Consider the following 25,147-nt stretch of genomic DNA (forward strand, 5'->3'; position numbering starts at 1 on the left):
CTCCCTTCTGGCTCCCCCACTCTCCCTGCAGTTGGTTGCTCCCGCCTGCCCTCTGGCTCCTCCCGGCTCTCTCGCCTCCACGTTTGTTCCCCTCGCCCCATCTCACCCCTCGGGATGTTCTTTCGCCCCGCCATCCCTCGGGTTTGCCTCTCCCTTCCCCCTCATTCTGTCTTGGTTGAGCTCGTCTTTCCCTCCAGGGGGAGAGAATGGTCTCTCCCACTCCTAGCTCCTCCCTTCCCCCCGCAGGACGCGTGCTGCGCTCCATACTTGGCGATACCTAGCGAACCGCCTTCTGATTGGTTAGGAGGCGGCGCTGGGCGGGGCCCAACGGCAGTGACCCGGATGTGCACTCCTAGGCAACGGGCACGGCGGAAGTGGCAGGGCCGCGGCCTGGCTCAGAGAGAAACCGGACGGGACCGGGAGCCGCCGCCAGCGCCACCACCCCTAGAGCCCAGCCCAGCGGAGCCATCATGGTAAGAGGGGCTCGGAGCTGAGGGCCGCCGGAGCGGGGCTGTGCCCCCACGCTTGCCCTGGGACCCAGCTCCCCGTGCTCCCTTCCCCTGGGGACTCGGGGGCTGTCGCCCTTCGCTCGGCTCTGTCCCCCGGCCCCCGGGGGCATGTCCCTCCCCTGGTTGTCGCATGGTCCCCTCGCTCCCCGTGCAGCTGGGGCTCCTTCCTTCTCCCCGGCGGCCTGGGCCCGTTGCGCTTCCCGCTCCCGGGCGGAGCGGGTATGGCTTCCCTGGGCCCCGCAGCACCTCCTGGGCTCTTGGCAGGAGGTGCTGCGGGGTGGGAAGTGAGGGCGGATTTCGTGGCTGGAGAGTAGCGTGGGAAGGGTTGGGACAGGGTTGGATAGTGACTTGGGGAGGGTCTGGGAACGGGGGGCTCCAGGGCCTGCATGATGTAGAGAGAGGCAGGATGGCTCCAAGGGGAGGAGGGTGGAAGCAGGGAGGTCTGATTTCAGGGCTGGAGAGTGCTGAGGGGAGGGAAGGGGTGTTCTGCTAGTGTGATTTGGTGGTGAGGGAAAGATGCGTTAGCAGGTGCCTTGAGGGCTGCCTGGTGCTGCAAGGGGAGAGGCTTGGAGGAGGAAGGAAAGGCTCCATGAGCTGAATGGTGCGTGACAGATGATGGACTGGGGACTGTGCACTCATGGTGGTATGTGGTGTCTGATACAGGGAGTGATTCTCCTCTGTAAACCCTTGACCTGAACTCCAGAAAGTTAGAAGGGTGATGTCAGCTACAATGGTGAGAATGAGAGTCTTGTTGATGTTTGTAACAGACGAATGAGCTACTGGAGCTCTTTACAGCTGTTGTGAACTACTGCACAGCTTAATTTCTGAATGCAAAGATTTCAGAAGTCAACAGGGCATGTGTTTCTTAAAATATTTACTTAGCTTGTTTTACAACTCACTGTCCATTTCTGTTATCACATTTTCAAATGAATGTATACTGTTTAGTTCTTTACAGCTTTTCAGGACTGGTACTCTGATCCTGTGTTTTAAATGTGTCTTTTTACAGAAGAACAAATGTAACTATGCAGCTGTAACTTTTAAAATTAGCTATTGTGATTATATAGTAGCAACCCTTAACAAAGGTGGCTGGCTAAATTGTTACTGCTACTTACAAAACTCAAATTGTCATTTTAAGGCTTGGGCTTCTCAGCAAAACATGCAGACTTCTTTATGAAATTTCAGTCCACTTTAATAATTTTAATACCCGATACTGCGAAAACATATTCAAGGATAAGCTGATCTTTCCTCCTAGGAAAATCTGTACTTAGCACTAAGAATGTGCTAAATACAGGAAAAGTCATCTCACTTGCAAGACCGTATCATGACTGAGAGTTTTGTTTTTTTACATGGATATATAGGTTTGCTCAGTCTTGTATAAGGAGATCTGAGGACTGTTTAGTGAATGGAATAACCTGTTTCTTCAATATCCCAATTTTTGTGATTAAAATGGACAGCAATTTTTACTCTTCGTAGATTCCATTTGCTACTTCAGATATAAACAAACACAAGACTGGCAACAGTGACCAAGCTTCTGATGCAGTAGTCAGATTTGCCTGGACAGTCTCATTTCTGTGTAACACCCCACTTAAAGCAATGCAGCTTATGTCTGAGGGAAGTCCCTGCATTCAGCAGATTGTAAGACTGAGGCACCAAAGTGGTGGTAGAATAGTTTGGATCTTACAGTTGAAGGTGTAAAGAGAATTAATATAGCTGTATGAAGACGGGTTGAGAAGACACCATTGATGTGCCATCCTAAATGTTGTAGAATAATACTTTGTTTTGGGGACTACTTGGATGCAGCATCAGTATCTGAAACCTTCATTGTTGCTTTCAAGAACTTTAAGGAACAATCCTTTATTTTTCTCCAAAGCAGCTGATAAGGACCCTGCACCTGCTGTAAAATTTAAATATTTATTTTGTGTATTACAGTAGTTTTTAGAGGCCCCAACCAAGACTCAGACCACATTGTAAGTCCTCAGTGGATGGAATCCAGTCATGGCTTGCATAATTAAAAGCTTACTTGCCAGACTACATAAATTCCAATGGTAGCATGTGCAAGGTACTTGATAAATTATTCTGATTGTGCTCACAAACATCCTGTTTTTTGTTATCTATACCTAATGCAAAGAAGAGTAAACAAAAAATCTGAGTAACCCCCTCCCCCCAGTTAAGTAAATATCAATTTAAATTGTCTGATGAATCATTGCCTGCACTTGATCTATTATAATTTGTGAGGTAGCTAAAAAGCATGGCCAATGATGCATAGGTATAACGCTGATACCAGGGTACATGTTCTTGGTGTGCTCTTCTAAGTGGCTTAAGATTTTTCAGGGAAAGGACTGTTGTGCAGGCACATTGGTGCTTGACAAATAAATAAGTCTTGGTTTTTAAGTGAGAAAAGAAAATTAAGCCACCGAAGACATTGTTTCCCAAACATTTGAAAGCCGATCTCCAGCCCAATAAGAAAATCAAACCAAGTGACCCCCCCTCTATCAACCCCATCATGTAAGATTGAAGGCCTACTGTTGTAGGCTATGTCTTCCATGTCCTTTGTACCCCATCCTTTGGGAAATATTGACTTATGATTTCGAAAGCACATGAGATCTTCGTAGTCAAATGAAGTGTGTAAATTAACTTATCTTAAATGTATTGAAAATTTGCCTTTGATCAGATTGAGACATTCAGTTTGAAAATCAACTTTTAGTGTTAACAACCCAAGTAAACGTATGGCAAATACTATGTCTTCATAATTCCAATGACATTATGTCCTCTTAAGGAATGCCTTCTTGTTTAGCTTATTCTACAGATCAAACAGCAGAACAATTCATTCTCTAAACTAGGGTAATTCAGGCATAACTTCCTCATATTTGGTATAGACGTACTATGGCATTACACTATTCAGCATCCAGCTGTAAAAGTAAATATACAATGTAATAAGTTTAGGCTCTATTTTTAGAGCATTTAGTACTGTACTTGCACAGAGAAATGCCTCTTTTGGAGGAGGGAGGCATTGCTGTCCTATTAAATTTCTACTTGTACTGTTGTCACCCATGCTTTCTGTCAGTCTGTTTTGCTCTGCAATGAACAGCTGATGAGAGCTGTGAGGACACAGAACTACTGTAGTGGCATCTGGATCTGTTACAAGGTTTGAGCATGCAACATACCAGTCCAATTCAGGTTTGACAGATGCTTGCTTCTGAATATGGTCTAAGCATCTGCAGCTATAGTCTCCTTTTACTCTAGTGCTGTTCTATGTACATAAACCGTAAAACAAAAATAACCTCCTATTCTCCCTTGAATTAGGTTCCATGGGGACCTGAATTTTTCTACCATAGTTACATATGATGATCAGATCATATAAATTTAATTTTAAAGTGATGTGAGTGGAATTTGGTGGTTCTTTAGATCTCTCACTTGCTAGAGAATTAGCACTTTTACTGGACATCTACCACTGTGGAGTATTTTTACAGCATTAATTTTGGGATGCTTAGGCAAATGTCTTGGGGAGTTATGAAAGGCGTTGGTTTTGACCTCATGGTTAAAATGGGCTTCAGACTAATGTGCTAAGCTCTGTTTTCACTTCGATACTTGTTCAAATTGGAGTGCTTAAAAAAATGCATCTTTTTCAGAGAATTTGGGGCAATAGAATTAAAGATGTCTATGCAACTTAATCAAAACTTGCCTGTCACTTCCCCTATCATCTCATGGTTTTGTTGTGTGCATGTGCTCAACTGTGGTAGGTTATCAAACCCAAATATCATATTATACTTGCACCTTTTCAGGTGGCAGGAATGGGTAAGTTTTAAACCAAGGAGCATTCTGATGGGAGAAAGATTTAGGACTCCTCATTGACTGGAGCTAGAGAGTACACAAGCAAGTTTATTAGAAATCTTCTATGTTGAAAGAGAGGAGAACTGGAGGAGGAATGTGATGTGAAGACTCAAGAGGGGAACTTAACCTTATCAGGTAGTGTGGGGAGGAGTAACTAGGAGTGAAAAAGCAGCTTCCTTTTCCCATGTCCCCCGCCAAGGATACTGGGCAGTGAAAAACCCTGTATTTCTGCATTGTGCATAGGGTCCAGGGAGCACAAACGTTTCCAGGCAAAAAGCTTAGTTGTGTAGAAGTTTGAGTGCGCACAATTATAAAAATGTTGCATACTTTATAAAAATAAATGGTAAAACCCTAGAATTTTAATCTGAATTTTTTTAAACACCTAAATGTTTGAAAACACATAAATGCAGTTAATATACCCAAACAACCTAACCTCTGCCCCAGTCATCTAGACAGACTTCTCAAGCTTAACTCTACCTCAGAGTTGGCTGCCTGGAAATTCTCTTGAACATCATTAAACTGAATCCCCGCTATAATAATCTAAAAATGAAGAATCCATGCTAGTGAACTTCCAAAGGTATGATGAAGTCTGAACTATGGTTGGGTTCTCTTTTAATGATGGTAACTGTAACAGGTGAAATATAACTGGTAATAGGTAGTGCTGCTTCTGGTAATTTGGATATTGTGTTAAATCTCAGTTGTAGACTTTGGGTTGCTACTTCATTGAAATGTTTCAGAGTGGAGGCATTCCAGTTCTTGATGTAAGGATTTTTAAAGCCTTTCCTTAGATTTATAGAGGCTCTGGGCCTGGCACAGCTCCCTGCTCAGCTAAGGCCCTAGTCCAGTGAAGTGCGGGCACCGTGACTTTTGTGGGGGCATATGAAATTTTGTTACAACAAACTTTTAAAAAAATAACTTATTAATAGTAAATATTCTTTACATTGAAAAGATTTATTGTATTTACATGATGCTTCCAAATAACTCTGTGACTAGACTGTCACTAGTATAATATTTTTGACCGTCCAAATTGTGGCCAGAACAAAAATTAACTTGAGAATCAGTCACACCACCATATAAGGGTTCCTATGGCCATGCCCTTTTTCTGTGGCTCTAGCCAACCATGGACCTGTCTCCAACTTGAACTAGTAGTGGCACGTGCCACACACACATGATCTCACTTCTGGACTTGTGGAGGGGAGTGAGGGGCCTGCCACCATTCCTTTTTGAACAGGTTGGGGCATTTCTCTTCATGTGCATTGCAGTTTGTATGAAAGGAAGAAGGTCTCTGACTCCACCCATCCCAGCAGAAGATGCTACATGGGCAACACTACTTCAGCAAAGGCCTTTCCAACTCAGACCTTTGGAGGGGTTGTGTGTGTGTGTGTGTGTGTGTGTGTGTGTGTGTGTGTCTTCACTGCAAAGTTGACTAGTTACCAGCCTGTGTGAAAACAAACTACACCACCTCCTGTGCTTGCTAGTCCTGGTTGAAAACACCATTTAAGTGAAAGACTTTTGTATGATGACAAAAAGGGGTTGGGGCAACACCCGAGTAAGAGCTGAGGTTAACTCCGCAGTGGAAATATATCCTTAGTAATCCAGAGCCCACCATTACATTTTTTTTCCCCTCCTGTAAGGATATAATCTTGTTTGTTTAGCTGGTACTTGGCTGTCTTTTCAGCTGACAGAGGTACTCAGTTTGAAACTGATATCCTTCTACGAACTTCCCCAGTTATTTTTGTATTGGTGCATACTAGAATTAAGTGTCCTGTCGTTACTGCAGATGACTGGTGGCTGCAATTTGCTACTCTCCTCTTGCTGTGTTTATGTGGCACAGGCAATAAAAATATTATCTAGACCACTGGCTCTCAACCTTTCCAGACAACTGTATCCCTTTCAGGAGTCAGATTTGTCTTACATACCCCCAAATTTCACCTCACTTAAAAACTACTTGCTTACAAAACCAGACGTAAAAATACAAAAGTGTCATAGCACATTACTACTGAAAAATTGCTTATTTTATTATTTTACCATATAATTATAAAATCAATTGGAATATAAATATTGTACTTACATTTCAGTGTATATAGGGCAGTATAAACAAGTCGTGTGACATTTTAGTTTGTACTGACTTCACTAGTGCTTTTTCTGTGATCTGATGTAAAACTAGGCAGATAACTAGATGAGTTGGAAGACCTCTGTCTAGTACCACTTAGGCAGAGGTGAAACTAAAACAGCTGCTGGCTGTTCTCCTAACAGTGGAGTCAGGGCTTATTCTAAATTTCATTCTTCCACTTCTTTGTGGCATGAATCTCATGGTATGTCAATCTGTGAAGGGCTAGATAAAGCAATTGCTCATTATGAGTTGCAAAGAAGGTTAGGTTGGTAGTCTAGAAACTTGGTTGCCAGTCAGATTATTCTGCTGATTTGTGGGGGTTTTTTTGAGGTGTACGATATTGAGGTCTATCACTGTGGTAAGAAGAGCCAGCAGCCTCCAGAAGTAACTTCTTAAAAAAACAAAACAAAAAAAACCACACCTAGATATAAGGGTAGGTTTTTCTTAGAAATAAAGCATTCTGTGGAGCACTAAAAGCTCTTTACATTTAAATTTGGCAGTTGAACAAGAATACTACTCAAGGTATTGTTTCTAGTTTAGCCTTCAGTTTTGTCCAGTTCTTTCTAGCGTTTGTGTCTTTGGATACCTCTATAGAAGGTCATAACTGAAGTCATGCAAGCATAACAGTGCTTCAGCTAAAGTCCTCTAAAACAGCAGGTTAGTGGGAAATAGTGACACAGCTTGTTTTTAGTTTCTTCTCTTTGAATTGCAAACCCAAGTTGACCTTTGTTCCTACAGCCTGCAATGGAAAACAGGTTCCAAATATGAAATGCAGATGAGATCATTGCCATTCTATTTCTTGTAAAAGCAGCAGATTGACCCTATTCTGTCAGATCGCTTAGCACAGACTTCTGTAGAAATGGAAGCTTTTTCTCGTGGTTCATTAGTATCAAATAACAAGGCCTAAAACTGAAGGATTTTAATGAGAAGCTCCAAGCAGGTATAAAGTAGTGGGTTCTCTCTGGGTATGTCTACCTTGCAGTTAGACTCCCGTGGTTGGCCTATGGCAGCTGACTTGGGCTCACGGGGCTTGGGCTGCAGGTTGCAATGTATACTTTTGGGCTCAGGTTTGAGCTTGGGCTTTAAGACTCTCTGAGTTTGGAGGGTCCCAGAGCTTGGGCTGCAGCCTGAGCTTGGAAGTCAGGGCTGTTTAATTGTAGCACAATGCCCTGCAAGCCTGAGTTAACTGGCATGGGCCAGCCTTGGGATTTTAGTTGTGGTGTAGACATACCCTAAAAGGTCTCATGTCTTCTCAAAGTGCTGTCACTCAGTGTTTGGGCACATGCCTTGTATTCAAGCTTCTCGCAAACTGAGTTGCACAGGAACTGAGTTGCAGAATTGTAAGTTCACACTTACAGACAAGTTTTTGATCTCTTGCATTGAGAGAAGAAAAAGCATAAACTATTTTTCATATACTTAAGCTTTAGGATCAATATTCTGTACTGTTGCAGTAAGATTAAATTGCCTAAAACCCCAGAATACTTTGTTTAGAAAGCATTTACTTCTAAAGGTTTTTTCTTCACTGCAAAAGTGTGTGTGTTACATCAAGAGAGCCACCTCAAGTCAGAAAACATAGCCAGAGGGACATCATCTTCAAACATAATCAGCTTGAAATTTGTGAAAAGTACTTAGGGGAATTTGTGTGCACATAAAGCACCTAGACAATTTGTTTGGTTTTACAATCACTGTATGTAGAAGTTTCCCTTCTTTGCTGCTGTGCGAAAGACCCTCCCCCCCCCCCCCAAAAAAAACAGGAAATGGACTAAACAGGGTGGATGGTGAAGTGTTATTAAATGCACAGGGTACACTTCCTCTAATCTTTGTTTGTAGCGTTAGCAATTGACCAACTTTCACACAAGTGACTGAATACTTACCAAAATATCTTGCAGGATAACTGTTCAAAACCCATGTAGTTAAAGGCAGTCCTTCTAGGTCACATCCTATCGTTAACCTTAAGGCACTACCGAGATCAAATTGTACATCAAGTAGCTGTTTGAAAATTAATGGAAAATCTGTTTTAATTAGAGAGGTAATCCCTCCTAGTTAAACTTGCCAAAAGATGAAATTATGCGAAAAAACCCACAAACTTCCAGTGTTAAGCATGTGGCTCAAAATAATATCTGAAAAATACTTCATGAGTAAGGTTAAGATTTTTGTCATGGTTATTTTTAGTAAAAGTCAGACAGGTTGCAGGCAATAAACAAAAATTCATGAAAGCCTGTGACCTGTTTAGGGGGCGGGCTGGCAGCCTGGAGCCTCCCCCTTCTCGCCACCCATGGGAGAGGGGCAGGCTGACAGCCCAGAGCTCCATGATAACATATCCTTACTCATGAACAGTTTTACAGAGTAAATGCTGGGCCTTCCAGAAGTGCACTTCAGTTCCGTTCTGTTAATGAGAGTTTTGAACAAGAACCTGTTTTGCTTTTAGAGTTTGGGGTAGGAGAAAGCTTGTACTCTGCCTACAATAGCTGAGCCAAACTAGCTAATATAAGCTAATGTCTTCAGAGCCATCAGTACGTTTACAGGCATCTTCAAGATTAGGAATATGAGGCTGTTTGTTGTTTTATGAGGCAGTTTTTGTTTTGTTTAAAATTTTGTGGGAACTTCAGAGTTTATTACAAAAATTAAAGGGTGAAAATAGGTGCAAAAAATTAACTTTGCAGTTTTCTAGGTAAGTGTTGGAGTAAATCACTCTTGCCTCCTGTTTGTTTCGTAAACTTTCTAAAAAACCCAAACCCTTATGTTCTGAAAGGTAGCTGGATAGCATGTTTCATTTTCAACCCATTTTAGCAAGAAAGTAGCTCCCTGGTGGGTGGTCTTTTTTCCCCCCCCCCCAATTGCTGATAGCATGGATAGTTATCTTTTTAAAGCTGATAATATGTATGTGGGCATAGGATTGACAAACAGTATGAGCACCTGTGTTGAATACTTCTGAGCTGATTCCCTACGCTGGAAGAGATGGTGGCTTGGTAACCAGGGCCACATTGATTATCAAGCTGCCCTATCTCCTTTCAGAGTGTATAGCTGGGGCTATGGGTGCCTCCCACCCCCAGAGTCCAGATTAGCTCCCCATTCTGCAAGGAGAGATGACTGTTACTGAGCTGCCATCTCTTTCTGGATCCCAGAGTTGGGTCCTGGGAGTTGTGGCACTCCCAAAATTCAGATGAAAATCAGTAAAACCAAATAATGGCTTTTATAACATCTGAGTTTTTTGGTAAAAACTTCAATAGTTAGAAGTATTGTAGAAGTCATAAATCTGATAAGTATTTCATTACTAAGTCAAAACCAAGCAGTTGGAGAGATTAACTTCCTTTATCAGGAGATGGAAGGAAGTAGTGGGAGGAATCCATGTCTTTGCAACTTATTAAACTCCCCTATTACTGCTCAGGTCAGTTCTTACATTTCCATTGCTTTGATAAAGTTAAGGCTGGTAAGATTTTGTGACACCACTCTAATTTTCAAAGTTTTTGTGTAGTTGTAGTCAGCCACGTCATCAGGTTTTCTAAGCTGTTACAATGAGTGGCAGTAAACTAATATCTAGTGATGCTTTTTGAGCAGACTTTAAGAATAGGGGAGAAGAAAAGAGAAATTCAGTACAATGTACTACTAGAGCTATTTGTCCGAATGCTTCACAAATTCTAATTTGGCAGATACCTTCCAGAACTAATAGGGGGAAAAACATTCTTATTAGCTCTGTTAGTCACACTCCTTGTTTGCAGTAAGAACAGGAGTACTTGTGGCACCTTAAAGACTAACAAATTTATTTTAGCATGAGCTTTCGTGAGCTACAGCTCACTTCTTCGGATGGTCCCAGACAATTGGAAAGACAAAGTGAGAGAAGTAATTTTTCATTGGAGCAACTTCTGTTGGTTAAGGAGAGAAACTTTTGAGCTACACAGAACTCTTCGTTACATCAAGAAGACATAAGGTCTCAACTGGAGCTCTAATACTTAAAGATTAGCTTAAGCCGTGGAACAAGAGGCTTAATATCCCTTCCAGAATTTGTTAGCATTTGCTCTTATAACTCGGTGTTCTTGTTATCCATATAAATGTCCGGACTCTCTGAATTTTGAAGACGAGCTTACCAATGACTTACTGTGGCAATGAGTTCCACAGTCTAATTACCCATGAGTGTCCTTATCAGTGTTGAATTTGCTACCTTTTAATTTCATTGTCCCTTTGTTTTTGTGTTATGAGACAGGGAAAACAGGTGCTCCTGTTTTCCGCCCCCCCCCCACATATTCATCTTACATATTTGTGTTTTGTTAGTGTTCTTGCTAAAGTAAACTATCCCAACCTCTTCATATGAGTTTTTCCAGACCATTCTGAGCCCCATTTAGTTCTGCAATGTCCCTTTTAAATTGGAATGACTAGTACCGTATGCTGTATTCCAGATGAGGTTACACTGTTGATTTATATAAAGGCATTATAGTTTTCCATATTCTTGATCCCATTCCTTATGCATCCTTAACATGTTTGCTTTTTTGGCTGCAGACGTTTTCATTGAGCTGTCTGTAATGACTCCCAGGTTACAAACCAATCTCGTAACACTACCCTCCCCCCCCCCCCCCCAAAAAAAAAGTGTATAAGCTGAAAGTTTGAAAATCCCTGATCTAGATTACACCTCTTTACAACTACTACTTTGCCCCAATAATGGCATGAGGTCAGTCCTATGCATCTGCACACAGCATGTGGGACATCTTCAACAATAGTGGCGTTAAACTGTTTTAGGATATTTTTGGTTTTGATCTAATGCTCTTGCTGGTCAGCCATTCTATACAGAGGCAGCACCAGAAATCTCATTCTGGGGGAGAGACATAAAGGGGTTAGGGATTGTCCGTATTTGAAATGCTACAGCGCTTCAGTGTAGATGCTATTTACGCTGATGGGAGTGGTTCTCCTGTTGGCTTAGGTAATCCACCTCCGTGAGAGGTGATTGTGATGGTTTTCCCCTGTGGGTTGCCACCTGGAACTGGGCTACCACTGAGCCCCCTGGCCCACCAGCCTGGGTTCCCTCTCCCACTATATTGCTGTGACAAGCTGCAAAGCCCTCCAAGCTTGCACTTTCACCAGCATTCACACAGACCACTGAGAGCCTGCATGTAACTGCAGCTAGGTAACCATCAGCCTCCCAGCCTAGGACCCCAGAGCAGTACTGTCCTGCTCCGATCAAATCTGGCCAGTATGTGGGTTTAACACCTTGTCCACCTCTCCCTCAATGGGAAGAGGACCATGCATGCTTGTGGTAACCAAGCTGAGATTTTCTCCAGACACCTTAGTCAAATGCACACTGGTTTGGATTAAAACATAAAGTAAGTTTAACTACAAAAAGATGGATTATAAATGATAGCAAACAGATCAAAGCAGATTACCTGGTAAATAAACACAAATGCAAACTGATCTTAACATACTAGAAAGGTAGGATATGCATTATCACATTCTCACCCTAGGTGATAAACAGGCTGGCAGATTCTCAAGGCACAAACTGCCTTTGCTTTGCAACTTGGGTTTCTCAGGGAAATCCCTTTAGCCTGGGACCATCACTTTCCCCCAGTTTAGTCTTTGTTCCTCAGGTGTTTCCAGGTGTGGTGGTGGTGGGAGAGTGAGGTACTATCATGATGTCCTTTCCCCCTTTTATATCTCCTCCCCCGTTGTTGGAAAGCTCTTTTGCTTTGACCTAGGTCAAACAGTTCCCATTGTGTAGTGCTGTCTTTGAGAGATTTCTGTTGTACACAGTTCTGGGGTAATCCTTGTGTTTGTGTGCATTTCCTCAATAAGACATTAACATTGTTTGGCCTTTTTACTCTTGTACCTGAAAGGCTGCTTGTGCGTGTTTTCAACCTCCCAACATGTTTCAGTAACACATACGTAGCCAAACTTCATAACTTCACATATGATAGAACATAGAATCCAATGAGATATTAATGTCTAGCACAGGGGTCGGCAACCTTTCAGAAGTGGTGTGCCAAGTCTTCATTTATTCATGGTAATTAAGGTTTCGTGTGCCAGTAATACATTTTACAGTTACAGGGGCTGGCGGCAGGGACCCCAGACCAGCAGCGGGCTGAGCCACTCAGCTCACTGCTGGACTAGGGTTCCGTCCACCGTCCCTTGCTAGCCCACGTCCTGGCTGCGAGCCCCTCTCAGCCCGCTGTCTGCCTGGGGTTCCGTCCATCCAGGCCAGCAGCGGGCTGAGCGGGGCTGGCGGCTGGGACCCCAGGCTGCAGCAGCGTGTCACAGTAAATCAGCTAGCGTGCTGCAGGTTGCCGACCCTTGGTCTAGCAGATCATGACTTTTTAGACTACCTCACGTTTTGCACAAAGTATGCCTTATCCTAATGACATGACAGTGTTCAATAAGGGGGTGTTCAATAAGGGTAGCTAGGTAGATGGAAGAATTCTGTCAACATAGCTCTGACTACAGTGGGGGTTAGGTCAGCTTAACTGCGTCATTCAGGGGTGTGAAAAGTTCACACCCCCGAGTGACGTAATGTAGCTGGGTTGATCTAATGTTTAGTGTAGACCAGGCCTTAGAAAGAATGGAGAGAAATACAATAGAGAGAGAGGTGTAATATGAAAATACTATGTTAAGAGGATACTGTTAGGCTTGTGAAGTCAAACCCTCAAAAGTTAGGAAATTAAGGTTGCCTAAATTCGTCCCTCTTGAGCATATGCATTGTGATAGTATGTGATCATGTAAATAAAGACTATATTTCCACATGTGGACTGCACTCATTGAATGAGGAGCAATTCAGTGTTTGTTTTCTTTGTTCAGCATGTGTCTGTCTTATTTACTGTTCACTATTTAAACCCTGCTTCAAAGACGGAACTTCTGATTACTTCATGGGTTTTTCTGTGTTGCTCATCAGTATAGTATCTGAGTGTATCACAAACATTAATTCACTTATCTCACAGGGATCTTGTGAAAATGAGTGGATTTTATCCCCATTTATAGACTGGGCATTCAAATTTTATGTATCTTTTACCTTAATCTGAGGTTTATATAGTCTGACTTTTTTCCAGAATACATTATATTCTGCTGTATAGTGAAGCTCAAACTTAATTATGGCATTACCTAACTCTCGCAATCTATTCTCCCACCCCTTCCGTAGCTGTGGTTCTTGTCCCCTCTACAGTCGAATTAGGTAGCTTTTGAGTATCTCTTGAGACTCTGCAGTTCTAGGGCCCAGCTTTCAGCAGACCAGAGCTGTAATTGCAGTCAAAGTCCTGCTCAGGCTGGAGTCTGCCTAGTGCAAGTAGAATCTTCAGGGAATTCAGTTGTAAAGCTCTCACTAGTACTGAACATGTGCCAATTGCTATTTTTCAGAGGTGTATAACTTAGCCAGATTTGATTGGATTTTCATGGGTATGGCAAAAGGAACCTTCCTGCCACATATCAATTCCCTGCTCCAAAGCACAGAGGCACAAGAGACTCTCAAAGCAAAGGTCACCAGAATTTAACATCGGCAAAACATATTTTCCTCTAATCTTGTTGTCAAATAGCTGAACTACTCTGGCTATAACTTTCATTAAAAAAAAATTCAGCCTGAGGAAGGCAACCACTATGGAGAACTTCAGCCCAACTGGTTAGTTTGGCAAAATTTTATAAACAACTGAAAATGGGGTCTTATAATGGAAAAGTGTCAGGCAGCCTTAATATTGGTGATGCTGCCAGCCCTGGCTATAGTAACTTAAAGCATCTGACAAGTGGTAACAATTTTGTGGTTCCTAGAAGGCAACACTCTAAAAGATAGCTTTGTCAGGAGACTTCCTAAAGCCCACTCTCTTGCAGCCTTTGGTTTCTTTTTATAGATGACAGCTGCTCCGTACCAAAATACTCATAACTAAAACAACTTGTTCTTTTGATAGATACACACCTCATCAGATCTCTCCTAGTTCATACCAAAGCCTAACAAATGTATGACGCATTTGCAGGTGTTCTAAATACCGCTTTTCAAAAAGAACTGTCTCAAGATGGCATTCTGGTCTACATTTGTCTTAAGCTCAGTGTGGCTAATGTCTCTGTTTGAGATTTGGAGAACATATTCTTTAGCAGTTAGCAAAATATTCCATCTTCTGTACAGAAGATACTTCTTTTGTGATCTCCATTTGTTCTCTAGTTGAGTCAAAAGGAGTAACAGATTTAATTTCCAAGGGCTATTGTCCTGGACTGCTGTTAAGGTCTCACAGATGCTGGTAGAGTACTGCACAGTGGAGTAATGTTGGACTGTAAATGGAGTTCTGGCAAACATATCCAGTATTAATTTATATAGCGCTACATTGGTTAAAGTGTGTAGCCAATTGATTGACTACACTTGCAGTTTGATATTAATGTTCAAGAGACTAAATAACCAAGCTCAGCCAAATTTGTCTGAAGACAAAGCAGTACAGGAAAGAAAGTTAATACAGTTAACCCATCCCAGGAAGCAGATTATTTTGCACAGAAGTTGTGCTCCCTGGGTTATGCTCCTAAAACCACTTACATATAGGGTGCCTGTTTGCAAGTTAGATATCACTTTTTACATCATACAAGATTATTTCCCAATGGCCTTGTTTTTCTGGTACCTGATGTACACCTTCTATCTCTTGTTTTCAAACATAGTTCCACACTGGAAGGCACTTCATACATATAGCTAGGGAAAGGATTAATGAACCTTGCCTTACAGGTTTCCTATCCACCTAGGCCAAATACTGAGTTGTACTGTCACAAGGTATTGTGGGATACTTAGCATAAATAAGCAAGAGTAAAGCATAATACAATTTAGCATGATTACCCAATACACACTTCATATCTTGCACATAATACCTATGAATGCGGTGTGTGTGAGATCTAGATGCATTGGGTAACAGCCATATTTTTTCATTATTTGCAGTGTTATTGTAACCATGTTGTCCCAGGATATTAGAAGTTGGTCCAGTGAGAGATACCACCTCACCCACCTTGTTTCTTAAACTTTCATGGCCGCTTAGATATGTTCCCTACCCAAAGAGCTTGCAACTGATAATACATAGGCCAACAACTAAGTGAGAGTGCAAAGGGTTCCTAGAAGAAGTGGGTTTTAATCAGAGATTTGAAGAGATGAGGAGGAGTGCTTGATGGACAGGAAATGAGCAATTGTTCAGTGCACATGGGGCAGCATGAAAAGCAAAAAAGAGTGGGCGAGAGGATTAGGAGGTATAGTGGCCTGTTTATCTTAACTTCTGCCCCCACCCCTACAGATCTACTCCTAGAGAGTGAGATTAAATCACCAATTTTTTAGAAAGTCAATGGGACTGCTTTATGAATACAGTTATTTATCTGGTTAAGTGTGTGGTGGATCAGGGCCTTAACTTTTTTTTTAGTCTTGTTGTTTTTGACTTTACTTATAGCAGTCTTGACTTCATACTAGTAGAAGCATCTAACAAAATCAGCACTTTGTTGCAACTTTAGATTAAACTTTGATTTAGTATAATTTTTTCAAATTTAGTTTTACAAAGCTTTGGCCTGTTTTTAAATCAGTGCATTTAATTAAAAACCCTTAAATCATGCTTTAAAATCAGTAATTCACATTGTTCCATCCTGGGCGAAATCAACACATAACAGTTTATTAAAAGTTCTTAATTTACCTCTTTTGAAAATTGCTGGAACTGTTTGGAAAGGTGTCAGACTGAAGTGTAAGTAGCTAAAAGAATAAAATAGGAAAAGCGGCAATGGAGGGAAGTCGGGGAGAGGACAGGTGGCCAGCCATTTCTCAATATTAATTGATTGCATACAAGCATTAATCTTAATGCTGTATTTATTGGTCAATGAATACTTTTTGCAAAATCTTTCCTGTTTAGAGGACTCTTCTTGGCACCAGATGACAGCAATTAAATTACATTGTCATGTTTAATGGCAAGCTTTATAAATAAACATCCCTTCTGTTATTCCAAAGATAAACATTGGTGCAGAAATCATAGTGATTATGACAAGTCAAGGGAAATAACTCCCCCCCCTCCAAAAAAAAAAAAAAAACCATACTCCCTGTCCATCTGTGACTGTACTGCAGGAATTTAGGTTTGCTTTTCTCCTCTTCCTTTCTGGGTGCTCCTCAGCTCTGACTGGACAGGCAATTGAGACCTCCCATTGAACTTGTATAAATTAAAATATTGGCGAAGATTAGACTGAAGTATTCCCACTCTGAAGTTCATTCCTTAAAGTAGTAGTAAAGAGGCACCAAACACATAATATGCAGTAGATATTGAATACATGTAATCTCTAGGCCTGTTAATAATACTGCTTAAATAGGCAATGTGTCAAGTTAAATAAATGACACTAAAAGAGCCACACACACAGATTTAGCCCCTCACTTCTTAACCTACCTCAGAAAAAGCCTTGGATTCTTAGTGTCCAGGGAATTCCAGAGTCAAATGCCCTCAGACTTTCAAATGTAGGGATTTAGTTTATCCCCAATGAGTTACACTACAAGGAAAGTGGTATCTCCAGATATGTGACTCAAACCACTTATCAAATCAATACAAACAGCTTGAATTTCACCAGGAAATTAATTGGAAGCTGATGCTTTTTCCATACTTGGGACTCCACCAACTGCCTTAGCTGCATTTTTACAAGTGGCTGCTGATGCTGCATATAGAGTGCATTGGAGTAATCCAATCTGAAATTAACCAGATCTGAATAACTGGTGGGAGACACATCTCTTAAAGACTAATCCCTACCTAGCAAAGGTTTGCTTGCTGCACTTAACCTTGAAGAAACCATCAAGGATCCAGTAGAATCCCTAGATAGCAAACTCCAGTGTACCACTGTGAGCATATTTTACTGAGGTTAAATGAAGAAATGGTTATCTTTGGTTGCTGCATTAGACTCTGCCATTATTACTTCTGTTTTATCTGGACTGAACTAGCTCAGACAGCACTGTCAATCTGAAATGGTGAGAGTGAGTGTCATCAGCACACTGATGGCAGTGAAATCTGAACCACCTCCTCTCTTCTTAACAGGAGGGTTAGCAGACTAGTCTCTCACATGAGGGACCTTGGAGCAGGCATGGAATTTACCAATCCTATTCCCTATAGCTCTTCTGAGAAGAATAGGAACTACTTCAGCACCTGGCTTCTCATTGTTCGTATCAATGTGTGTTGCATTTTATGGTGGGTGTGTGTGTGGAATCAAAAGCAACAACCCTCCTAAAAATAACATGAGTACCTGATCTTTATCTGACTGGCTAACACCACTTGTACAATCTATCTCTTTGCCTTCAGCCATTTCATCAGGATATAGATATGGAAATCTCAGTGCTCTAGGTAATGTCAGAACTACTTTTCCATAATCCCATCTTCCTTGAGTGATCAGAGCAGAACAATAATGGAGATTGCTTCTTTAGCAGAGGCCCTTCTGAAGGGAAACATTGACAATCTATCAATAATGGATCGTTTCTCCCAACAAGAGTTTATCAGCCCAGTGGGACACTCACTGGACAGCAGCATGACTTGGACCCAGTGCCCCAAAGTATTTCCTTTATCCTTGGTTCAGTTGAATCCAAAAATTGTACATCAGTTCCACACTTGAAAACAAGCTTCTGCTTGGAACTTGCAGTCCAACAATTTTATTTTTTATCTGAGATCCTTCAAGTGGACATCCAAGATTTGCTCTTTCATCTAGGTTGAGGTCCTACCTATAATATCAATATAGTAGCATATTGCTCTAAATACATACTTGTGACCATGCTCAATAATGTGTCTCTGAGCTGATAATGAAAACCACCTGGGCTATTTTCTCAGGTTGTACAACACCTAGATGAAAAGTCAAGAGCCAGCAGTCTAGTCTGGAGCACTTTCAATTTGGCTTGTCATCTTTCACCTTCCTTCCTATCTAATCAGCCTGAAAACTAGCTGCAACCAAGAATATCCTGAATCCTCATTACTTAATTGTACTTTCAATCCAGAATATACAAGAAAATGTAGATAGATGGGCTGGTGAGAGGAGTTGGGATATGGATAGCACACTTGTAAGTGGTGGTTAAAAATGGCCCTAGATAGTATCTGGCAGAATACTGAATAGATGCCATTAGAGGTAGGGAACAGACTACTGGGGATATGGTAAAGTTAATGGAATTTTAATTCAATGCAGTGCTCTGGTTGAGTACCTTCCCTCCCTAATTGTCTGAAAAGCTTACCTCCATGACATCTTGTTGCCATAGAGCGGACGGAAGCAGGTGGAGAAACTGGGAGTTCTATAGTTTAACAGAAACCACTGAATATTATTGTACAGAGATGGCAGTAAACATTCCTTTGGCTGAAATTCTCTTAACAGCAGTTCTGCTCCAATATGTCATTTTAAAAAGGGAGCAGCAAAGGTGTCTTCTACCTGTGGGCCCTGAGAGTTGGCTAGGATTAAAAAGACAGGCTAGTTGAGATGTAGAGTGTGTTGTTCAACTTTATAAGAACAAAAACAAAACAACAACAAAAACTTCAGTGTTGGCACAACAAAGCTGGAAAATATTAATCAAGAACTCAGATGGGGTGAACAGACTTGAAATCACTTGACTTGCAACTAGAGAACAGGTCTGCAACTTTAAAATAAATAAACCACCTGTTAGTTGAGTGTTCCTGGTCTTTGAAGATAAGTAGAGTTGTCTAACACCTTGTCTTTTTTTCAGAAATGTTGCTTTGGGAACTGATTTATCTACATTGGGGATTAAATGGTGTTGGCTTTTAAAATTGCCTAGGCAGTGTTAGACAAGTCTATGTGGAGAGAGCACTGTAGTCCTTAAAACGATCTTCTGGGCTACTCTTAAATTTGTGAATGGTGAATTGATATTCCATTTAAACCAATTTACTGACATACCAGGTGTATCCAGCTGGAGGGAGACTGTGCAGCCAGATAGTTAACCAGTTTCAATACAGAATGCAGCTGAGTTTGAGTGAAATTCAAGCTATTTCTGTCACTTTCAGATCACCCAAAGATCTCCTAAAGCAGTATTACTCTGTCCCTCAGTTGCTATCATGCCTATACTAGGAGTGTCATATCACAGACACTGTAGGCTGGTTTGGAAAATTTAGTGCAGTGTAAGAAGCCTGTTTTCTAGAAGGGGTTAAATTAGGGAAAGGCTACTACTTAACACTGGTAATAAAATGGTATATCTCCAATTATTACTTATCTCCTAAAACTGGAAGGGACCTCAAAAGGTCATCTAGTCCAGCCCCCTGCCTTCACTAGCAGGACCAATTTTTGCCCCAGATCCCTAAGTGGCCCCCTCAAGGATTGAACTCACAACCCTGGGTTTAGCAGGCCAATGCTCAAACCACTGAGCTATCCCTTATAGCCCAAATAATTGCTTCTCTGATAGCTAGATTGGAGGCTTTTACATGGACAATAGAGGACTGAAACTACTCTGGTTTTGTTTTTGTTTGAATAGACTACGTTATTGTTGAGCATGAACAGAATTAGTCTAACTGGCAGGAGCCATGAATGCAGCATTAAGCAAACCAATGCTGTGCATCCTGTGGAGGTAGCTTTCTTTTTGCCTCTCCACAGGTGGCATGTCAGTGTCTGCAGACCTTAAGCCTTTCAGCTTCTTCAGAAGCATAAGGGCTAGGGTTCCAAGTTTTGTCTGTAAACCTACTTTCTGCATCCGAAGAGGCACAGACCAAAGCTCAACTAATTTGACTTGCAGTAGGCTAGTCTCCAAATCTTGTGAATGCACCTTTTGACTTTCTATACCTGCAGGTAATGGCTTTCACTTGTGGAAGATATAGTAGAACCTCAGAGTTATAAACACCTGAGTTATGAACTGACCAACCACACACCTCATGTGGAACCAGATATATGCAATCTGGCAGCAAAAGACACCCCATAACCCCCCCCCCCAAAAAAGGTACAGAACTATTAAACATAAACTACTGAAGGGGAAATTTTATTTATATATATATATATATATATATATATATATATATATATATATATATATATATATATATATATATTTGACAAGGTAAAGAAACTGTTTCTGTGCTTGTTTCATTTAAATTAAGATGGTTACAAGCACCATTTTCTTCTGCATAATAAAGTTTCAAAGCTGTATTAAGCCAATGTCCAGTTGTAAACTTTTGAAAGAACAGCCATAACATTTTGTTCAGAATTACGAACACCTCTGGAATGGAAGTTGTTTGTAACTCTGAGGTTCTACTGTAGCCATTTGTGCAATTTTCTTTGGAAACATTTGAACAGTCTTCTGCAACTGAAATACTTTCATTTCTTAATGGAACCCACTGAAGTCTACATTCCATACTGCGTGACCACCTAAAAGCTAAACCAGACAATTCATTAAGCTGATTTCTGAGAAGTGCTAAGTTTTGCCATTGATACTCAGGCTTTGAGGGCTGCAGGTGCATGTCTTGGCTCTACAAATATTGGCATTTTTCTCTGATTTAAAACCGTATGTAAATTATAATGCAAATTTGGTATAGTGCTCATGCTTGGCAGGCTGCCAGTGCACATCTTGCTGCAAAGCTTGAACAGCTGTATTAGAGCTGAAGTTTACTCAGGCAGGGTGGTTTGATCTTAGGTAACTCTTGCTGATTCTAGGATACTAGCAACTATTGTATCCTTGCCAAATATCATTAACTGTTGGTCAAATTGCTGTTGAGGGCAAAATCTCTTTGAAAAGAATCAGGGAAACCTATAATGCTTTTTGTGCAGTGTGATCTATGCAATCTGCATCCTCTCTTATGACTGCAGTGTGACTTATTTTTCTGACCCTGTTTTTATATGCACAGGGTCCTAATGGTAGAGTAAATACCAATAAAGACAGGGTGAAGGGTATTTCTGAATGTAGCAATAGGATTTAGCAGGCATTGCAATGAAGTCGCTATCAAAAATGTAACTTCTAATATTGTGAGTCTTGGCAGAGGGCTTCTATTCTGGAAATAAGCCAGGTGAAAGGGGAAGACTGAAAAGAATACCAGATACAGGAGAAGGAAACTAAACAAACATTAAAATAATTCTATAGAAGTCATTAAATTTATTGTTGGCTTTCTCTTCTATAAGATGGCACTTAAAACAGATGCTCAAGAGAAGAGCCTAGATAGCAAAACATCTTTACAGGAAACTTATTAAAGGAGCTTTAATCTAAGCTAATGTTCTCAGTAATGTATTTGAAGTTCCTATGATCGCTAAATCCTTCAGTGATTTGAGTTGTAATAAAACTTCATTTAGAATTTTCCTCAGCACCCCTACTCCTCCACTGGAGTCATTACTTGACATGAGGCAGTTTTCTACTATTTGTACTTCATCCAGGAAATACTTGACTCATTAAGTCCTGCAACCCCGAAGAGATTGGCTCAACCACCGTGAGAGGAGGAGGGGTAGTGACTAATCAACACTCAGGCTATGTCTACACTATGAAATTACTCCGATTTTACAGAAGTCAATTTTTGGGAACAGATTTATATAAAAGTCGAATGCATGCGTCCACACTAAGCACATTAATTTGGCGGTGTGCATCCATATTACCGTGGCAAGTGTCAACATTCCGAGCGGTGCACTGTGGGTAGCTATCCCACAGTTCCCACAGTCCCTGCTGCCCATTGGAATTCTGAATTGAGCTCCCAATGCCTGATGGGGCCAAAAATTTGTCGCAGGTGGTTATGGGTAAATGTCATCAGTCAACTCTCCCTCCATGAAAGCAAGGGTAGACAATCATTTTGCGCCCTTTACCCTGGATTGCCCGAGCAGATGCCGTAGCATGGCAAGCATGGAGCCCATTCAGCTCACCGCAGCAGTTAGGAGCATTGTAAACACCTCGCGCATTATTATGCAGTTTATGCAGAACCAGAACCTGAAAAACCAGGCGAGGAGGCAACGGCAGCGCAGTGATGAGGACATGGACACAGACTTCTCTACCAGGGCCCGCGCTTTGAATGTGGACATCATGGTGTTAATGGGGCAGGTTCATGCTGTGGAACACCGATTCTGGGCCTGGGAAACAACCACAAACTGGTGGGACCGCATAGTGTTGCATGGTTGGGATGATTCCCAGTGGCTCTGAAACTTTTTACTTGTTTTCCCCTGCCCTGAACCGCAAGAATACCAAGATGAGAGCAGCCCTCACAGTTGAGAAGCGAGTGGCAATAGCCCTGTGGAAGCTTGCAATGCCAGACAGCTACCGGTCAGTCGGGAATCAATTTGGAGTGGGCAAATCTACTGTGGGGGTTGCTGTGCTGCAAGTAGCCAATGCAATCACTGAGCTGCTACTATCAAAGGTAGTGACTCTGGGAAATGTGCAGGTCATAGTAGATGGCTTTGTTGCAATGGGATTCCCTAACTGTGGTGGGGCTATAGACAGAACGCATATCCCTGTCTTGGGACCGGACCACCAGGGCAGCCAGTACATAAACCACAAGGAGTACTTTTTCAGTGGTGCTGCAAGCACTGGTGGATCACAAGGGACGTTTCACCAACATCCACGGGGGATGGCCGGGAAAGGTTCATGACGCTCGCGTCTTCAGGAACTCTGGTCTGTTTAAACGGCCTTTGGGATGGAGGAGGGAGGCTTGAAACATTTGCAGCTGCAGGAGGGGGGGAAAAAAAGGGAGAGAAGTATTTAAAAAGACCCATTTTACAGAACAATGGGTATACTATGCCACAGTGAACAACACTATTCACATTTCATAGCACATGTGATTTCGGTACAAGGTCACTTTTTGCATCTTGTATTGAGTGCCTGTGGCTTTGGTGTTGAAGATCAAACACGCTGGGCAACAGAATTTGGCTTGCAGGCGGCCATGGTAAGCCATAGTCTTTTTCAGCTTCTGCAGCCTTCATAACAGCAGCGCCCTCCTTTCCCATACCAAGCAAAGCCTGTTGAGTTTTCCATTTAGGGCTGCAGTTTTTGTGTTAGTTTGGTTGCTGCTGCTGCAAGTTAATTCCCCCCCCTCCAACCATCCTTTTCTCTGGGATGATCGCTTTAACCCGCACCCCGTGGCTGGTATCGGGGAAGATCCCTGCTAGCCAAACGTGAACAGCTCAGCGCCAATGTCCCCTCCCCTTCCCCACTCCCCCCCCCACACACACTTGGCTAACTGCGGGGAGGATTTCTTTTTAGCCACAGGCAAACAGCCCAGTAGGCATGGCCACCTGTGAATGTCCCCTTAATTAAATTCCCATATTTCAACCAGGTTACCATGAACGATATCACTCTCCTGAGGATAACACAGCGAGATAAAGAATGGATGTTGCTTGAATGCCAGCAAACACTGGGACCATACACTGCCAGGGTTTGTCATGCAATTATACCAGATTACTTGCTACTAGCATGGCGTGGTAAAGTGACCTACCATGGAGGATGAAATAAGGCTGCTCTCTCCAGAAACATTCTGCAAAGGCTTTTAGGGTACCTCCAGGAGAGCTTCATGGAGATGTCCCTGGAGGATTTCCGCTCCATCCCCAGACACGTTAACAGACTCTTTCCCAGTAGCTGTACTGGCCACGAATGCATCCCAAGTCCTTAGGGCAAGTTAATCATTAAGAAATGCTTGCTTTTAAACCATGCTTTTATTTACAAAGGTACACTCACCAGAGGTCCCTTCTACGGCCTCATGGTCCAGGATAACACCTTGGGAGGGTATTTCAGTCAGGGTGAGAAGAAAATCCTGGCTGTCAGGGAGAACGGTGTGCTGTGTGCTCTCCTCCTCCTCCTCCTCATCTTCCCCGTCCGCAAAATCCTCGGGCACGGTAACTGAGAATACCCCATCATCTGAGTCCACGGACATGGGTGCGGTAGTAGTGGTGGCCCCCCTTAAAATTGCATGCAGCTCAGCGTAGAAGCGGCATGTCTGCAGCTCTGTCCCGGAGCTTCCGTTTGATTCTTTGGTTTTCTGGTATGCTTGTCTCAGCTCCTTAAGTTTCATGCAGCATTGTGTTGAGTCCCTGTTGTGGCCTCTATCCATCATGGCCTTGGAAATTTTTTCAAATGTTTTGGCATTCTGTCTTTTGGAACGTAGTTCTGATTGCTCTATGGGGAGATGAATCCATGCTGTCAGATCCAGTACTTCCTGTACAGTCCAAGGCAAATTTTAAGAGGAGATGTGACGTTGCAGATTTGGATCAGAAACCATAATTAACATGAATCCTTTCTCTCCACCTGCACTCTACATGTGTCCTGTTTGAAGCTTTTTTCTTCAGACTTCAAAAGGATCAAAGCTTTTCTGTGATAGAAATGCTATTACTTCTCCATAGGAATGTGCATAAATGTAAGACACTTCGACAGCAGGATGTCAATATGTGTAACTATCACTCAGAAACCCTTTGTTTCTAAAGCGGTGACATTAAGAAGGCCAAGCCATTTTCTCTGTGCCTAAGAGGGGAAATGCCATGACAGCATAGGAAACACTGAAAGAAACATTTGCAACAAGCCTGTAACTTTTACAAAGTCTGCTGGTAAAGCATCTAAACTTACGGGGGAATGAACCTTAAATGGTGCATTTTTGGATATATATCTTAGGTAAACAGGTGGACCAACTACAACAGGATTCCTTAACTGCCTTGCTGGGTTACTTTCACTCTTTTTAATCTGGAAAATCAGATCTGTCTACTGAACACATTGTATTCTAATAGTCAGCATTGGGTAACTGATACCATTATGCCTTTGCCCATAACCATTTTTGCTAGCCTGCGCGCGTGCGGGCTGTCTCTCCCTTGAGAAGCCCTGCGCTAAATA

The 25,147-nt window shown here is 42.1% G+C and overlaps 1 protein-coding gene across 2 annotated transcripts in view; it reads left to right on the top strand.

Moving 5' to 3' along the window:
• The first annotated feature begins 328 nt into the window (after window positions 1-328).
• CAPZB (capping actin protein of muscle Z-line subunit beta) overlaps window positions 329-25,147 on the top strand; it is a 108,142-nt gene continuing 83,323 nt past the window's right edge. For both annotated transcript variants that reach the window (XM_044996160.1, XM_044996161.1), the window contains exon 1: window positions 329-473. In XM_044996160.1, coding sequence (XP_044852095.1) covers window positions 471-473 — 3 coding nt within the window. In that variant the 5' untranslated portion in view covers window positions 329-470. The remainder of the gene's footprint in view (window positions 474-25,147) is intronic.

This window comes from Mauremys mutica, chromosome 21 (genome assembly GCF_020497125.1).
Source record: "Mauremys mutica isolate MM-2020 ecotype Southern chromosome 21, ASM2049712v1, whole genome shotgun sequence".
Lineage (NCBI taxonomy): Eukaryota > Metazoa > Chordata > Testudines > Geoemydidae > Mauremys > Mauremys mutica.